Source organism: Epinephelus moara, chromosome 22 (assembly GCF_006386435.1).
Source record: "Epinephelus moara isolate mb chromosome 22, YSFRI_EMoa_1.0, whole genome shotgun sequence".
NCBI lineage: Eukaryota > Metazoa > Chordata > Actinopteri > Perciformes > Serranidae > Epinephelus > Epinephelus moara.
The window spans coordinates 28,856,246-28,875,281 of record NC_065527.1 but is presented as its reverse complement, the minus strand read 5'-3'; the positions used below and the strand labels follow the sequence as shown (position 1 = coordinate 28,875,281).

The window sequence follows — 19,036 nt, the reverse complement described above, 5'->3', positions numbered from 1 at the left end:
TCTAAAATGCATATTTTTCCTCTTACCTGTTGTGCTATTTATTGATCTAGACTGGTTTGGCACAGGTTGCCGAGTGTTGGAGATATCGACCCTAACCCTCTCCAAAATAATGAAACTAGATGTCACTGTGCTTGTGATGTTCAAAGCACCAAAAAAACAAAAAAACAAAAAAAACATCTACCTGGTTGAAGTTTTACGCTGATGAATCCCCAATTTACCCCTCCTGATAATTGGAGGAGAACTATGGTCTTGGACCTTGATCAATACCTATGTCTGTTCCACAAGGTTTACAGATCCAGCGTTTAACCTCCCAAACTGCTCAGAGACTCATCAGGGCCACCCAAATAATTTCAAACGTGTTCGATGTTTAAGTTTTAAATCTTAATGACCACAGTTATAATTACGTCAGTACGGAGCAGCTGATGGTGTTGCCAATCAACAGTAAGAAATCTTACCCTTAAAGCTAGCATACGACTGTTGACAGATACTAAAACTGACAGTTATAATCTTACCTGCATTTCTCACTGAAGAATAGACTGGTATTGACTGCAGTTTCTGAAGCATTATCTCATCCACTGAACTGTTAAACCTCCTGCTTTTCTCAATACAAGACACATTAATATTACAGCAAGTTGTCACATCAGTGTCTGTTTTGTTAACATCTGCTTTCCTATGAGATCACAGGATGTGGTGCATTCATTCTCCCTCTAGCACGATAATTTCAATAATATCCTGTAGTGATTGATGCATCATTATTTTCAAATTTTGTAGTTTCTGCATTATTGAGATTTGTGGGAAGAACATCTGTGAAGGTTCTCCTTATGTTCATGATACAACACAATTTCAAAATCAGTTAGGATTTTAGAACTCCTGTAGTCTAAGCTTTACACAAGATAATCCACAAAATGTGTTGTGAGTAGTTTCATGTAGGAACTATTTTCTTTCTACCAAATGACACCTGCCACCACTGAGCTAGCTGACATTATGGCTCAGGAGAGGAGGATGCCATTAATGTTTATGCTCTGTCACAAGCACGAGCCTCTCATCCATGTGTAGAGGAACGTTTTCCTTCTGCATGGTGATACAGTTGGCAGGTGTAGTTCGGTAGAAACAAAGTGGTTTCTACATGAAACTGCTCACAACAAGGTCTGTGAATTAGCTTGAGTAAAACCAGGTCATGATTTCTAGCCCTGTCACCAGAAGAAAATTTTGGCATTATAATTTTATGCAAATGACAAGCATAATTTGCACAGTTCTTACACATTATATTGTGACACCTAGGCGAGGCACCTGCCAAGTTCAGACCACTGTTTTGAAACCAACAAATAAGAAGTAGCCCTTTTTAGATAGGAATTATGCAAATTTGCAGGAAAGCCCAATCAGTCTTCTTTCAGCATTGGCACTATAAACAAAATCAGGGAGTGCAGCAAAATGCCGCCTGCCTACTTTTGTTTATACAGAATGCACCTTTTTCGGGGTAATGCGGGGCGTGAGCAAGTAACAAAACCTGTAGCTCAGCGTGTGACGTAAACAGCCTTGCTCCGAGGGAAGCCGTGGCTGGTCAGTCCTTCTGCGATTCTCTCGTAAGTCGGCCCATTCCTCACTGTCCCCGTCATTTGACAGTTAATGGCGTCTTCGTTTGCGAGGGCAAGGAGGGCGCGCAATTCCTTGTCTCCCCAGTTGCTCATCTTTACAGTGTCTGTCAGGTTTGCGTTTCCCTCTTGCTACTAGCTGTTCGCTAATTCCTGCTATCAGCTGTTTCTTGTTTATCCACCGCTAGTGGCTTACACATGCAGTGTCATCAACAGCTCCTCCCACAAGTCTTCAACAGCCCCTCCCGTTGCGGAAGGCCGCCTTAGTCTGTTTAAACTAAAAGTGTTCTGCCAATATGTCTACCCTACGAGGTGGAAAATTGGGCACCTCGTATCAACTCGCCAGTCCGGCTCTGTGTGTCTAAACGCTCGCAGCATGCCGGCAAAATGGCCCAACATTCATGGAAAAATTTGGCTACTGTGTGTACTTTTGCAGCATTTCCACCAGTGTTTGCAGAATTGAACCTGGGGGTTTTTCACACACACATCAATGCGTTTCCCAGCGGCATCTGAGCCAGAGAACCGGTGTTTTAAGCAAAGGCGTTTTTTTTTGTTTTGGTTTTTTTGTGCCTAAACCTAACGTCTCCTTCACTTTAGTGTCATGTAGAAATGTCAAGTGTCAACATATCTGCTACAATATAGTGTACAAATGTAATGTATCCATGGTTTGCAGAAATGTATAATGTGACCGTACTGTCTGGTGATTGGGTAATTATTCCTGGAAACAGACATTGCTGATGAGTTTTTAAAATATACTTTGTGGAGCTTTGTACCATCTTGTTCCATTACACTAGAGAGAAGGCAGTAATCTCTATTGTAGATATCTCCAACACTCTGCAACTCACACCAAAACAATAGCACTACAAGTAAGAGGAAAAATATGTATTTTTGATTTGGGACAAACCGTCCCTTTAAAGGTTCCACAGACAGATAAACTAAACTACTGCAGCTGGAGGGCTCATTCAGTGAGACAGAGGTTGCTCTGAGCAGATGTGAAAGCGTGAAAATGGAGCAGATTGTTGCTCAAAAAGACAAAATGTGCTCAGCGAATCCACCTTGAAGAATGATTTGTAAGAAGACATGAAATTTGAAAGTGTAAATCCATTATGATTTAGAGACTACTAAATGTATTTTAATACATTTTTAATACATTTTAATGCAAAGTAGCTGCAAGGTCGTTGCCATGTTCTCATCCTCAGTCACTCTGAAAACATTCATACCCGACATTTATTACCCCACTGGCATTATTTATTATACTTTAACGTATTAAACAGTTTCCCTACAACATAACACAGTTTCTCATTATCATTCTACCCCCCTCCCCCCAACCCCCCCCTTGAGCCTCAGTTGGAGGTGTCATCAACTGCAGAAACCAGAAGTAGTTCTGACAGTGTTTGTGTGTGTGTCTGCTGTGTGTTGTGTGTGTGTGAATGTGCCCCTGCTGCTGCCCACATACCTGCTTTAGGTGTGACTCGCTCCATGAAGGACAAAGTGACCAAGCCCACCGCCATGGCCCAGGGTCGCGTTGCCCACATGATAGAGTGGCAGAGCTGGGGCAAACCATCCGCGGGGCCCATGGGGAGCGCGGGACACACCAACCTGCAGAGGGAAAAGGAGAGGAGGATGGAGAACGACGCTTACAGCGACCTCAGTGATGGCGAGAAGGAGGCTCGCTTTGCTGCAGGTGAGGGTCCATCTGAGTACTGAATGTCCAAGAGCTAAACTGTCAGAGAGGTATGAATACAACATATTAGAAAACAAGTCCTGCTCATGCTGAGTTTATCTGCGTTTTACACCAGTAATCTGCATGGTTTGACATTTCAGATCGCTCAAATAATAATAAAAAAGTTGAAATACTTTAATTTATCACAAGGAAGACTCTCCCTGGTGTCTTTTTCTTTATAATTAATGTTACTACCTGCTGGTAAACCATGTTTCTTCACTGAAGTTTGGGGAATCTAACTGGTTCTGTCCCATCTGATACATCTAACAAAGTCAAATTAAAATGTTGTGATCATTTATACACATTTATTTGTCTGCAGCATTTACAGATTTCCCGCTTGGAACAAACACTCTGTATTCTCCTGCATTGCCTCATCCCTAATTAACTTCTGTCTGTGTTAGCAAAGCTGGGACAGGGATTTGTTTTATGCTCTGTATCTTTAATTGTGGTTTAGCAAAATAAAATTACTAATACCAGTACTACTGCACCACAGCTAGGGGTGTAAATCACTAGTTTCATCTTATCTATCTCTTTTGGCAGTGATACAAGGTTTGCCACAATATGATTTAAATTCCATTTAGTTCAATTCAGAGGCCTGAGAACAATATGAGACGATACCATCTGCCCATTTAATGCAGTGAGTTGCAGGAGAAGCTGCCATCCCTTTTTTTTTCCTTTTAAAAAAAACAAAACAGCACATTAGTAAATGGTAAAAACAAGTGTAAAATTTAGCTCAATAATAACTGTCAAGGTTTGTAGACAAAACAACTGTTTTGTTAATTACCATTATTAGATTGAAGGTCTAGCATGTGGGATCTATGGTTTATTCATACTCCCTTTACATTCGAAAATAGCAGTGGCGGCTGCTGGTCTTTCAAACAGGGGCAGCTCACTTTAAATTTACATCATAAAATTTGTCATATTGTAGCGAGGCAGGAAGTTGGAAGTAAGGAAGATTTAATTGAAGCCGTTTTTCAACCACACTCATGCCATAGAACCACAGCAAAACACACCTCAAAGATTTTCAGATGGGTTTAAACACCTGAACTGTGTACAAATGGTGAAAATGAGCTATATCGCTTATGGAAATAAGGAACTCTGGATGGCACTCTGTCAGAAGACAAATATCAAATATCTGCATGGGACTGAGCTCGAAATGTGAAGCGCTGTCAATCACAAAGGGGTTCAGCCTTGTAGACAATTCCTCCAATCATCATGCATACAGCGAGCGTCCTCTCCCGCCTACCGCTCCATTAGGGCCCAGGGAAGCTGAGCCTCCCTGACAGTGACAATTTTGTCGCATTTATCCAATGACCGTCTCGCTTTGCTGCATGAAAAAAACCTGCTCAACGCTGTCTCATAGGAATTCATGGGGGCTCCATGTCCACCGTGCTGACACGAGACTGTATGACAGGGAGGTCGCGTTTGAAAACTGGTGATAAACAGCTGACGTTTGAACATCATCGTCATGATGTGAAACGCATCCTAGCGCATGTTTAATGCAATGTAAATTCTTATTTTAATGTAAATTCAATAGTGCATATTTGACAATTTCTTCTATGAAATTTTAGGGGAAGTTCAGCCTCCCTTGTTGTCTCAGAGCAATCGCCCCTGGAAAATAGATACATTTCTTTCAGACTATCACTGCTCACAAACTTCCATGTGTCCTTTATGTTGGCATTGATACGTCCAGTAGATGGCACTGGAGGACAGAGTCAGAAGTTTCAGACCACAAACATGGCAAAGATGGAGAATATCATAATAATGTACACTTAAATGGAGGCAGCGGTTGTCTATGAGGCCATTACATACATTGCGACACGTGAACAAATTCTTTTCTCTATATATTAGCAATTTGTTTGGATTCACCATTTTTAAAATGTCTTTGTCGTGTCACATGGTTGTATCTCACTTGCACTAAGCTACGCTGCCCCCACAATCTCCAGTGGTACTGCTCTGTTATGTAGGAATCCGCAAGCTTTCAGAAAATGTGCACTAATACGAACAAAATATACACAGATTATGGACAGAGGGCTCCATCCGTGTTGGTATGCTTAACTAACGTTTAGTATAAATGAGCCGTTAATGGCTCTAGCAGTGATGTTGCAGGTAGTGATGGCCAAATGAATCCTCATGAAGCATTTTCTTTATTTTATGAGCCCACTAGATGGCGCTTTTTTTCAACAAAAGGTTGAAAGCACATTGAATTGCCATTCTTTGAGCCTCCCTTTTTAAACCAAGAGTGCCATCTAGTGGGCTCATAAAATAAAGAAAATACTTCATGAGGCTTCATTTGGCCATCACTAGTTCCAGGTTGCAACTAACTGTAACTTCTCCTGTGTGCCAAGCATGAAGGAGAACCACAGTGGCTAACAAGAGTACGCACAAGGCCTTATCTACAGCCAGTGTTTGATTTGTTCAGTCTGGGCTGCTGTAGAAACAACGTAGTGGACTCAGTGGAAGAGGACCCACACTGTAGGTGGATAAAAACAGCTCACTCTACGATAAGGAAAACACGCTGATTCTTGGTTTCAGATGATTATACACTAATGAAAACATAGTTATGAATATTATATTCCAGTTCTGCCAATATGTCGCCCTAAACCAGTCACATTGGACTTTTGCATTGCATTAGTTAGCTAGTGGCAGCTGGCTTTTTCTCTATTCATAGCTTAACAAGTGACATGTATTATTTATACATGTTTTTTACTAAGTGCCGGTTAAAGTCACTGCATCTTCCAACAGAATAGCACAGTTAAAGTTCAGAGTGCGTGCATGTTTTTCAGCCGAACATTGTTGTAACAGAGCAGCTAATATTACCATAATGTGACCAACAATTTAGCAGAGTGAGAAGCCCGGCCAGGTTCGTCCTGTTTCCAGAATATTGAATATTATGACAGCATTGTTTGCAGGTGGCATGTGCTATGTCTGTTAAACCATCTTTTCTCCTATCTATTTGCAAGAGAGGAGTAAATATCCTTATTGTCTTTTTCTTGGCGGCTTGTCATTATCTGCCAGACACTTTTTGGTGGTGACACAGATGTTCCATGGGAATTAATAAAATGAAGATTTATGATGGTGTAGATCAATGTTTTCACTTTGAATCGATGATTGTCGGTCATTGAATCGATGAAATTGCTACCAGCCTCAGCCAGCACTGACACTACTCTAACTTCCTCCTCAGGCATCATGCAGCAGTTTGCAATATCTGAGGCGACTTTGTTCGGCTGGAACTCGATGGATGGGGAGAGTATGGGAGCCGGCTCCAACCAGGGCAGCGTTGCTCACCTCAGTGAGGTCAACCAGGAGAGCATCACCAGCAGAGGTACTGCAGTTTAATCCTTTCTGCAAATAGCTACTACACGACTACAAGAGTCGAAGGCACTAGAACTGTCATAAAGCTACACTTAGAGGTTTAAAATAAGAAGGAGGATTTGTGTAGTTGTACTCATTAAACACACTGAAGCCTAACTACAGATACTGTGATCTCACTGTGGACTTCAAATGTTCCCAAGTGTAACAGCTCTAAACACTTCCCACTCACTCTTTGACCACACAGTAAAATATTAGGTTTTGCACTGTGCATAGATGGACAGTTTGGGAAAATTAGAGCCCAGTTGGAAACTAAAAACAGCCAAGTCAGTTATTCTGCCGACCAGCTGTAAAGGACTTTTGGAGGGCAGGCACACAGCTGCACATTTCTGCCTTTCACTGCTACCGGGCACTTACTCAAAAACTTTCAAATGACGAATCCAGATGACAGCCTGTCATTTCTGAAATATCAGAACACACTCTGATGGAGAGTCGTGAGAGCCTCGGTCAGAGAATTCAGCCAAAATCTGGAAGACGAGCTGTATTCAAATGAGGAAATGAACGGCACGAAAAGCAGAGTTATGAGATTTACACTTGATTGAATAAAACAAAAACAGTTTGGGGAAACAAACTCATATCCTGATTTGTGGTTTGAGCCTCAGGTGGTAAGATGTCTGTTCAGTTTAGTTGCACAGAGGATGATAAAATACAAAGAAAGGAAGGGAAGAGAGCAAATTGCTCAGGCAAGATTAGGAAACCCTGTCTGACCTCACAGGAACAGCCAAATAACTTCATACAAACCTAAGCAAAACAATTCTGCAGCTAAGTCTGTCTTTTTTTCTGGTTGTCTAAAATAAAACAGAAGCCATTTGAAACCTGGACTTGTGTGTTCACTTTACAGAGTGACAACACTGTGAACTGCTTCTTTTTTAGTTGTTGCTGCTGTTAAGCAAAGCAGAGCGCTGTCCAAACCCTGAGGGAGCCTGTAGGTTAGCACAAGGACTTAGCCCTGCTCTCATTAACAACACCATATGGGCTCTGCTCTGTGCTTTATCTAGCATGCAAAACCAACACACATGTACAGTACACACACACCCACACCCACAAACCCACACACAGAGCGACGATTAAAACGCTTCTTGATATCAGCATTAGGACTGAGGGGATGTTTCTCCTCCACAGTGTGTGGAGTTGGTGTTCTCTCTAATAACAACACTGCTGCAGATCAGCTATTCATACTCTTATTAAAGTTATTACAGTTTGTTGCTTCGGGATGAGGTCAAGTTTATCTCTGTGTTTGGTTCAGAAGAGCATCTTAACTACGCTGCTAATGACTAAATGAACAGCTCGAGGTCTGAGGGCAGATTTAAAGGGGCAATAAGCGAAATTGTTTCACCGCTAGGTTCGCTGTTGTGCACTGCCTGTAGAGCAAAACAAAGTGTGTCATGAGCCACTCCTCCCTCTACCTCTGCTCTCCAACACCACGCCGGGCTACATTTTACAATGCTAATTATAAATGTTAGCTGGGCTGCCGGGCTACTCACCTAACACAACCGAAACGCCTGACCCATTACTGGGACAGAGCCGCTAATAACTCAAGCTCCGGACATTAACCCATGCTACGATTGTAACATTAAATTTAATTGAATCGACATAGCAACATGTCCCAACGTTACTGTAACACTAATTAAAACAGACATTTGACTTTATGTTGTTACTTATCTGTCCAGGAGAAGAAGAGCTAGCTCCGAGTCAAATTGTAGCCCCTTTAGCTCTCGCAGTGCTCTCCACCTTGGAAATGCAAGGCCATTGTCAATCCGAGTTCTGTCCCTTTCTTTATCCGACAACTTCTTCGCCAACAACCGTTGTTTCTTTAGTGGTAATGTCAGATCCTGGTCGTCTTCAGGTGGATGTTCTGCTCTCTGCCATTTCATTTCGAAAATATGCGCTGCGTATTTTAAAACGCATCAACTATCTTAAAATTAAGAAAGATTAAATTTAAACCTCTCATTAAAGGTCCAATGTGTAGGATTCAGGGCTATACATTAAAAACAGACCCGACCAACCAAATTCAAGATGGTTCAGAGCCAGGGACAAGAGATCCTAGCTGAAATCTCTGACAGAGCCGGTTTTTGAAATTAAACTTAAATGTTGTCTAAGAGCACTTTTTGGTGGCAAGGAATAGCAGGAGTGATATAGGCCATCACGGCCTGGACCCTTGGCCGTATAGCTTAGGCAGCTACACAAATGTTAACGATAATGACTGTGTATGAAGTGCTCTTAGATGCAATGTATTGAGCCTGCTTTTATTTTATGTTACTGTATTTTATTACCACTATCATTCTCAATTTCTATTTCCCTTTTTAATTGACTGTTTTTATATGCAATATGTGTATGTTTTTATACACTGGCTCAAGATGGGGCCATTCCTGTTTCATGTTGGCCACCATAGTTAGCCTCAACACATGAAACGGCTTCATTCCGTGTTTTTACCGATTTAAATCACCCGGTCTGTTTGTTTTGGAGAGGAAGAGACCTCTGCAGATAATTTGTCTCCTGGTAAAAACCTCCTGAATGTCTGGATCTTAAGTTACCAGAAAAAAAGGTGAGCACACATTAGCAGCTGGCGGGCCGTCTCTTACTGGTCCAACAGTATTGGAGAAACACTGATTTTCTTTATTTACTGTCTTACTGTCAACCCAACTGAGTTCTTTCATGCTGCTGGATTTCTCTTAGATATTAGTTCAGCAAGGAAACTGTAATGGAGCTGAAAGGAAAGATTGGAACAACTATAAAACATGACAGTAAAAGAAAGAAAAGTGTCTGCATACCACTGCCAGACAGTATCTATTTGCCTGTGCTGTTGTCCATTTTTTCTCTTCTATTTTCTGACTATAGTGCTCGATTAATTTAACAAACCGGCTTTTCTCAAAAGAGGAGAAATCAGAGCTTATCTTTTGAGGCATCATGAGTATCGTTGGGCTTACCAATACCCCTTTTCCCACATACTAGCTCTGGTTCTGGTGATCTTCGGTTCTGTTCAGGATTCTTGGAACCTTGGTGCTATCCGGTAAACCACTTTCTCACTTGATATCTCCATTGTTGCATTCTCCACCCCTTCTTTCCAACCTGTAGAATATAAAACGCCCACTCATGTCGTCATGCCGCACTTTAGGTCAAGGAAAATTCATTTTTTGGTTCCAGCAGAGAACCAACTTTTCAGGTTCTGAACCAGTTTGTATTTGGTCAAAATGCTCTGAACGGTTTAAAATTAGATGCGTAAACCAGAACAGAACCAGTGCCATGTTGGTGGAAAAAAAAACGATATTTTAGCTAGCTAGCAAACACAATAAAGTTTCATAAAGGAATACAGAGCAGCCTAATGTTGACAGCTCATTTCCTCTTTTACAGCCTACTTACTAGGTCCTGATATTGTGCAATTAATTTTTTCATTTTATTTTGATTTGGGTAAGCGAGCACCTCCATATTGATCAAACTCTATTTTAAATTGGTTTACATCCATAAACTTGCATTTACTAAACAGAGATTGGTTTTTAATTGTGCAACAGAGTTTTGTTTAATTTTAAATGTGGATTTTCTCACTTTAAACTTAGTTTTGCTAAACTCTCATTAGATCTACATTTGATTGAATTAATTAAGTTTTTTGTCATCTAATGTCATTTATTTAGCCTGGAAATCCAGACCCAAATCTAGAACGATTTAGGGTCTGGCCATGAGTAATGAAAATGGTCCAACTCGAGGGGCGGCACCAAGCATGCGTTTGTAAATATCACTGCATGCAATTGGATAACACTACGACCAATCAGAATAATACACGGGGTAACATATACGCTTAGCTACCAGCGGAGCTAACTGGTAGATTAGACTCTTGCCGTATCCGGTCATCAAACAGCAAAAATGTCCTTCTTGCAAAGGAAAGATTCGAGTGCCATCTTCCGTTCCTCTTTTAGAGAAAAAGCCAAGTCTAACTCGTTCATTGTAGCGGCCAAAGCCGTTTCAAACAACTGGTGTTCATCCGTAGCCATCTTGCAATGTTTACTGACTGATTCCGGACTTCGTCGTCGCAGCGCTGTCGTCATCTGTTTAGCTCGCCTCTGGCCCGCCTATATCAGATACACCGATGTGATTGGTGCAGCTCAGTTTCATGGGCATAGGTAATGAGCATCATTACTGATTGCCAGAGTGACTCGCTGAGCAAATTCAAATTGTGCGCTCGCGAGAACTCTGGATTTCCAGGGTAACATTTATTATCTAAAAACTAAAAACATGCCCATTTCGAATTCTTGATTTTGATTGAACAAGAAGAAAATTAGTGAAAAGTTTTTAAATTGAATCTAAAAGTGACAAGAGACATCTTTGAAATTCCTCTGCAGAATGTTATTGTGGAGAACTTCTTTTTGGTTTAAAGGTGGAGTCTGTGATTGTAATCCAATACACGTTTTGTCAAAGTCAGCGAATATATTCTCCTTACAGTCTGCAAGATGCAAAACACTATAGCAAAAGGGAATGTTGGTGCTTGTCCACGGGACAGGGGAAATACCGTGGGAAAGGAGAAGGCAGCTGGCAGCAAGAGGAACAGTAAATCTGGAAGCGGTAGTGCTGAAATTCCCAGTGCATTATCAAGGAGAGATGGCCAAGAAACAGCTAGAGAGGAGAGGGTCAGAGAGACAAAAAAGTGCAGTCTCCTTTGTCTCACTTCCCCCACCTGTCTGTGTTTTCCCATACAGACCAAGTGCTCCACCACTCCTCGGCGGATGTCTGGCCTCACACCTATGTCTCACAGGGCCTGTACTGCCTGTCATCTTCTGACGCCTGGGACCCAATCACCAGCCAGCCCTCGGGCGTGGCCTCTCCTGCTGCAGGCTCCTATATCATGGCTCCAGGTGGGGACTGAATCTCTTCTCTTGCTCTGCCTCTAAACACCAGACTGTCTCTCTGAGCGCTAAGTGTTTTCTCGTTGCTCCAGGTGGCAGCAGTGGAGCAGGGGGAACACCTGGTGAGGGCTTCGAGGGGACGGTAGGAGGTTACCTTCAGCAGCACCACGCTCATCTCGCCCTGCAGCAGCAGAGCCAACTCCAACAGCTCCAACAACTTCACCAGTACCAGCAGCAGCAGCTTCTGCAGTACCAACAACAACAACAACAGGTAGGTGGTACTACGACTGTTCATTTATTCAGTGTGTTACTAACAACTCTGGCACTAACAACAAGCAAGATGAGGTCTAGCAACAACAGCTGGGAATCTAAATTTGACCAAACAGCTACTTGAGAGGCAGCATATCAGTAGTGCTAAATTACTAGCACTGCATACATACATACAATAAAGATCATTAACTTAAGAAACAGATTAATAGTACTGCTACTGGACTGTATCCATAGAAAGTTTCAGTAATAGCTCCAGCACCAACTGTGTCTCAAATTTTGTTTACAAAGGTAATTTCTATAAAATAATACGTCATCTTGGGTTTTTTAATTGGGTTTTTGGTTAGATGCCTGAAATAAGGTTTGTGGTTAACAAAAGCTTTAAGTCCAGGTAAAGATATATCAGTGATGTATTTTTAAACAAATTACACATGTCAAATACTATAATAAAAAGATTGCAAACTATACAGTACTGCATTGTGGAGTTGGGCCATTAAACTCTTTCACCATTTTTGTGTCCATGATTTTTCAGGCAGGCTAAAAATCATGGCTCACTGACGCAGTGGAGCCATTCTTATCGTAACCCCTCCCCCACCATGTCCACCTAAGATCCTGTGTCCTCATATGAGGACATTACATTTTGGGTTAACTGGACCTTAAACTTCATATAGCTAGCAACAGCTAAATACACTAATCCATGTAAAAACAAGATGGCAGCCATCTTTGCTAAGTCAGTCTGCAGCCAACCCCGACACAAAAGTGGACAAGATACAAACCTGATCACATTTAATGGTTGAACTTTGTGATAAGTAACGTTTGTAGTTTGATATGCCATTGATATGCAATCTGACCAATTTTAGCAATGATAACAAGCTAAGACACTATTAATTACAAAGTAGTCATTTGAAGACATTGGGACTTTATTATCATGGACTTTACTATTGTTGAAAGTATTTAGTTTTTCATACTCATCAGGTCCTACTGATCCCAAATAGCTAGGAGAAATTAAAAAAGCATACCAAACAAAAGTTTGGGTCTCACAAGGATGTAAAAACTTCAATACTACTAACATTAGAGCATAGAGCGTCAGTCTCATCTTATTCATCCTCATAAAAAGGCGGTTGCTAAAAAGTGGCTAAATGAAACTACAAAGCATCATCATCATTAGCAGAGCTTCACAGTGTTGTTGTTGTGGTGGCATTGAGCTTATGTAACCGTGGTGTTGTTTGTATACAGCCTAACGTGAGCTTTTTACTTCTGTTAATTGCATTTACAATTCAAAAATCACAAAGTGGTGTTCATTTGTGAAGATAATGTTGCTGAGCAAAATATGTAAGTATCATAAACTTGTGTTTGCCACAGAACTTATTTTTGGCAATAATCCAAAATCCAATGGAAAAATCCCATTGGCTTTTTGTTTAGGGAACCATAGCGATGTTACTAACTATAGGGTTGTCCTACAAAAAAAACATTGCCTCTGCATCACTCTATCCCCATCAGTGTCAGCTGTGTTTCTACTGGTGCTAATAAGCTAAGTTTAGCATGCTGACATGCTAAACCAAGATGGTAAACATAATAATCATTATGTTCGCATTTAGCTGAAGGCACAGATTTGCTTTTAAGCTTCTTCAATAATGGAAAACAACAATACAGTGAGCGACTGCATCTCTCAGGTTAAAAAGCCTTGTCATGCCAAAATGTCAAAAATGATGTGAGCAGCTCTGCAGAGCAGCTTATTAAATCTGATTGAAAGTACGTAAAATGTAAATTGTCTATGTTTTTTTTTTTTTTACTGTTTTTCCTAAGAAAAATAACTGTCAACAACTTTGATAATCAATTAATAATTTAAGCAAATTTTCAAGCACAAATGATCAAGCATGTACTGGTTCCAGTTTCTTAAATATGAGAATTTGCTGCTTTGTGTTGTTATTTGTGATAGCAACCGAAGAGTCTTTGGGTTTTGTTGGTTAAATAAAAGAAGAAGAAAAAAAGATGTCACTTTGGGTTCTGGGAAATTGTGATGAGCACATTTCACAATTTTTGGACATTTTATAAACTAAATGATTACTTGATTAGTCAGAAAAAATAAAGAGCCTGGGCTTTTTTGAGGTGCGTTCACATGTTGCTTTTCTCATTGTGGAAAGAACACAGCAGGCATGTTTTACTGCAAGAGCCAAGTCTTTGTCAAAGCGTGTCATTTTCAGTGTGTAGGTTGTTAACTCGGAGGATGTTGTTGTTTCCCGTAGAGATGGGGATTTTGAAAATTGTAACTCACAGGGAGGGGAAGGCAAGGAGAATGCCAGGTTGAATAGCCAGCTAATGGCAGGTTTATAGCCACAGTCTACACCCAGTGAGTGGGACTACTCAGAAACCAATTTATGATTAAGGTTTTTATGGTTATGTTAAAGAAACTTAAAGTGAGGTGAGGTTAGGGGAAACATCCTGGTCTAACATATAAAGCAGTTCTCAGGACACAGGGTTGCCGGCTCTTTTGTCTCTGTTGTTGGCACCAATACTAACATGCTGCAACTGGTGGAAACAATAAAAAGTCACGTTTCAATGACAGGCCTCACCTCCTGTAATCTGGCTCCACGTTGGGTCTGTGCGGCTTTTATTGGTGTAAATCAGCCGCCAACTTCCAGCTCTCAGGCTGCTGGGAGGTATTCTGCAAATGTAGTGAGTCATGATGAACTGTGACACACAAAGACTTTTTCGGCTTTGCTGGCTGCTCTCGCATTGGTACATCTCAGAGCTCATTAAGTGACTGAGGGTTATGAAATAATAACTTGAAAAGGTCAGAGACTGTGTCTCAGAAAAGGTGTACTGATCCGAAACCACAATAGAAATGAGCTTGTTAGCTTTACTGTGTGTATTATATGGCTTCCCTTCTGAAGGAGACTATTGAATAGATTACATTACATTTATAATAAAGCTTTTCAATCAGTCAGTCAATTTTCTGAGCATAGGTGCCAGAGACATCTCCCCACTGTTCCCTACAGCATCATCTCTGACTCATATTTAAGAGGGTTTTCAGAGGAGATGCAGACCATAATCAGTGACGGGAAGGAAGTGAAAAAAAACTAGCAAAGTATCCCTCCATAGAATCTCCTGTAAAGACTGCTAAATACTACAAGAATATAACTGCTTTGTCATTTGTTTTGGCATGATGAAGCTTTTCCAACCTCCCTAGCTGAAATGTGTTGTGATGCAGTGTCTGACTGAGGCATTGTTGTCCATTACACCGAAGAAGCTGAAAATGTCAGGAGCTGTGGGGCTGTGGTGTGTTCAAATCTCTTGTGGGTGATGATATTTTTATTCCATGGAAAAACAAAAGATTTAAAATCAAGAGATGTGGCCACTGGCCAAAGAACTGTTGAGTCATTGTTTTGAATCAACACCCAAATCAGCCCCTTGAAAATATATTAAAGGAAAACTTCACCCACAACATGATCCTTTGTGTATCAATTACTCATTCCATGTTATGTTGAATTTGTGATGAATACTTTGTTTTTCCTGCATGCCTCCACGATGAACAAAGAATCCCCAAAAGGAGAGCATTTTAAATGAATTGAAGTGATAGGGGTCCATGTTTACCAACAGTAAAACTATATCAAGACATCGTTAAACTCTCACACAACTTGTGCAATATAATCCAAGACTCATTTATTCAGTCATATGCTCAGTGCTTCCCAAACAGACAAACAGGGAACTGAACTAAAAGTGTAACTTATCTATGCTGTCTTTAAAGCCAGACTCCACTGACAAAAACAAGAATTTTACCTTGCGGAACATGGCAGCAACAATGATAATAATGATAATAATAATAATTATTATTCTCCTTTTCTGGATTCTTTTTTTTCACCGTGGAGGCATGTGAGAAAAGCAAAGTTTTCCTCACAAATTTCAAGTAACACGGGGCAAGTAAGTGATAAACAGATGATCATTTGAGGGGTGAAGTATTCCTGTAAGCTTATTTTACTGTAAATCCTCATTAATTCTCTGTCCTTCCTTTCCTATCTCTGACTACAGTCTATGGAGCAAAGGCTACATAGTGCCTCCCCTTCCCTCCAAGCCACTCCCAACAGCACCATCCACAGTCTCGGCCCTCCCACCCACCCTCGGCTAGCTGACCTGTGGGGAGCTGCGCAGGTTGAGCCACACCACGTAGGCGCTCCCCTGCTGAATCCAAATGGTCGGATTACAGACTTTGCGGACTAGACGGTGTTTTAATATATTCTGACGGAGTTTTACAAGGGCACAGGGGTGTGTGACTGTATATACAGCTACAGGCAAACAGGACAGGCACCTCCATTTAGTTATTGTTACAGAGTGAGTGAGACTACAATCATCATAACAATGACAGCATGTCTTATACCTTAAATAATTTTTTGTTATTATAGGAAGCCAAGGTTTTTCTTCTTTGATCTCATTTCTCAAGCCCATGTCTTCAGAGGTGACAATACTGCACTAATCATCGTAATATCAACTTAATGTTAATGTTCTGCACAGGAATAGCCTTTTTTCCATCATGTTTGACACTCATCTTGGCTAATTTGTTTTGGCTTTGTTTATATCAGCAGGCATATTTAGCACACATCTGTAGTGCAGTGAATGATGGGAGAAACTGCCAGGCAAGTCGGCAAGGTAGGAGACAGGCTGAATGTCTGCATGGAGCACTGCCAAAAGTCTGCATGACAGCCTTTAGCGGACCTGATGAATTTTGACAAAGGACAATCTGCCTGGTCTTCAGAGTAGCATGCTGTGAAGTCCGCAAGTTCACAACTCTAGGCATTTGGATTCAGCATCTGTGTGTTGTACATACCTAAGTATCTGTCTTGTCTCTGATGTCCTGCATAGGGAAATCAAGCTGGGGTCAGGACATGGGAAATCACTCTCTGCTTTTCCACCTTCCTTCTTTCCTTCCCTCCTTCCTTCCTTTCTTTCTTCCTTCCTGTCTCTTTCTTTCTTTCTTTCTTTCTTTCTTTCTTTCTTTCTGTGACTGTTACCAGGAACTGAAATTGAAGGGTTGATGTAAGTCTGTGATCTAACAAATCTAACTAAAGACAATTACTTAAATCAGTAAACGTAACTGATTGCAGGTGGAGATTGTTGGGCAGCTGAGTGGACAAATGGCTGACATGGTCGGAGGAGTTGTGGAGACAGTCGGGGAGGAGTCGGAGTCTGGAGGCATCCCTGAGCAGCATGAGGAGGAGGAGGAGGAGCTGACAAAGGTGAGTTTTTTTAACTGAAGCAGTTCGAATCTCTTTGGTTGTGGTTTCTGCCACAATCCCAGAGTCCTAAAAACTGATGCATCAATGAGATTGGATAAAGGGCGTTTTCTAGTGATGGCCAAATGAAGCCTCATGAAGCATTTTCTTTATTTTATAAGTTCACTAGATGGCGCTCTTGGTTTAAAGAGAGAGAGAGACTTAAAGAATGGCAAGTCAGTGTGCTTTCAACTTTTTGTTGAAGAAATAGTGCCATCTAGTGGGCTCATAAAATGAAGAAAATCTTCATGAGGCTTCATTTGGCCATCATTAGCGTTTTCACACGTTTGCTTGTGTCATAATTAGGGACCAAACTGTTACGATGTCGCATTTTGCCTTGAGTTTGGTTTGTGTTGACTTGGCAGCATTTATAAGCATACCATAATTTGCCACGCGCGAAAAGACTGCTCTCTAATTGGTCAGAATTTCAATGCAGGAAAACTCATGGAAGTAATCAAAGAGTAAAAGTAGAACAAACTCCTGCACTGCTCCAGAAACAACTTAATGCACCACTTTCCTATTTAACATCAGAGGGACACATTGCAGGTGGATCTTGGCCCTGGGTATCGTTTATTACATCATGTGCAACATCATTTCAGGCAAACAGTTTAAAAATAAGGCATAGCTGCGGCTGAGGCTGTTAAATAATGTGTTGATGCACTGGAGTCTCTGAAGGCAGATATCAAGACAGTTCATGATGAGGCTTGTATTAATCGTCCTGAACTGTGACATGCTCATCAGCCAAAATTATTTCCAAAGATGCATCAGGTATGCTCGCCTTCAACACAGCCTACACCTGTTTAGCACTGATGTGAATAGAGGGCAAGCGGAGGCTCTTTTGTAGCTGAAGCACAGACACCAGGGTATCCGCGGATCCTTGAAAAGTCTTACAAAGTCTTAAATTCATGTATCTAAAAGTAAGGCCTAAAAATGTCTTAAATTCATTAGAAATGTCTTAAATTGGTCTTAAATTCATTACTCAAAGGTCTTAAAATTGTTGCGGCAGGAATATTTAATCTGACTTTCTTTCTTTTCTTTTTTTTTTTCTTGCGGCACTTTTCTGTGAGTGTCCATGCGCCGTCCAATAATGGCGCGCGCTGGCAGTAGTACATACACAATGAATGGGTTCGTCGGCGGAGGTCTGCGCTTTGCGCGCTCTGTGTGAAAAGGGCTTAATGGCGCGCGCTGGCCACCTGGCACTCAATATGCTGCTGTAGTGGCTTGTTTTCCAGAGACGTGAGTATCTTTGAGCAGTGAAAGTTATTATTCATGTCTTTTTACTTGTCGGCAGTGATTTGTTTTCCACAGAGCTCTACGTGCGAGCATTTTACTCGCATTTGCGACTAAAAATAGTTTTGTGCCAGCAAAATAAATCATTCAGCACGCTGTGTGAGTACAGATTTCAACCAGCAGCAGAAACGAAAGGCGAATCCTGCTGGTTGTGGGTTGAACGGGGGTCACAGACAGGAATACGGCTGTCAAATATCCTACGGCGGCTCTGCGGTGCAAAATAACGGCTTACCGGCGGCGACAGAGAAGTCTGACTCCAGGTCCAGTAGCCTAATTTCCTCTTTCGTTGGCGTCATGACTGCCCAGTAGTACCTGGACAGCCGAGCCGTAGCGGCACGCAGGTATGTGGCGTGTCAGAGGAGAAACGAGCCGTTCACATTTCTCTCTCTGTGGCAGGTAACGGTCCATAAACCTCACCACACTTTAAAGACTGTTCTTTACTTATGAAGGGACTGTTCTTTACTTATGAAGGGACTTGTCAGGGGAGGAGGGTGGCTGGTTGATTTTTATTTTATGTTTTTATTTTATTTTGATCCCCCCTATGTTAATCACTTATTGATGCTGTTTTTGAAGTATGAATAAGTCAATAAGTAATTTATTCCATTGAAATATCATTGATGTATTATAGAAAAGTGATTTATCTTTTTATACACCTCTCGGTGTGGACGGCCCCTAGAGGTGGCTTTTTCT

At 41.3% G+C, this 19,036-nt stretch overlaps 1 protein-coding gene across 7 annotated transcripts in view; it reads left to right on the top strand.

Annotated features, from left to right (window-relative positions):
- The window catches only part of LOC126383770 (protein FAM131B-like), a 97,628-nt gene that overhangs the window by 75,612 nt on the left and 2,980 nt on the right, over nt 1-19,036 (top strand). For 5 of the 7 annotated variants that reach the window (XM_050034435.1, XM_050034433.1, XM_050034432.1 and 2 more), the window contains 6 exons: nt 3,058-3,276; nt 6,500-6,640; nt 11,376-11,531; nt 11,615-11,793; nt 15,819-15,953; nt 16,889-17,020. In XM_050034435.1, coding sequence (XP_049890392.1) covers nt 3,072-3,276; nt 6,500-6,640; nt 11,376-11,531; nt 11,615-11,793; nt 15,819-15,953; nt 16,889-17,020 — 948 coding nt within the window. In that variant the 5' untranslated portion in view covers nt 3,058-3,071. The remainder of the gene's footprint in view (nt 1-3,057; nt 3,277-6,499; nt 6,641-11,375; nt 11,532-11,614; nt 11,794-15,818; nt 15,954-16,888; nt 17,021-19,036) is intronic. The other 2 variants (XM_050034431.1, XM_050034434.1) reach the window with 2 other exon arrangements.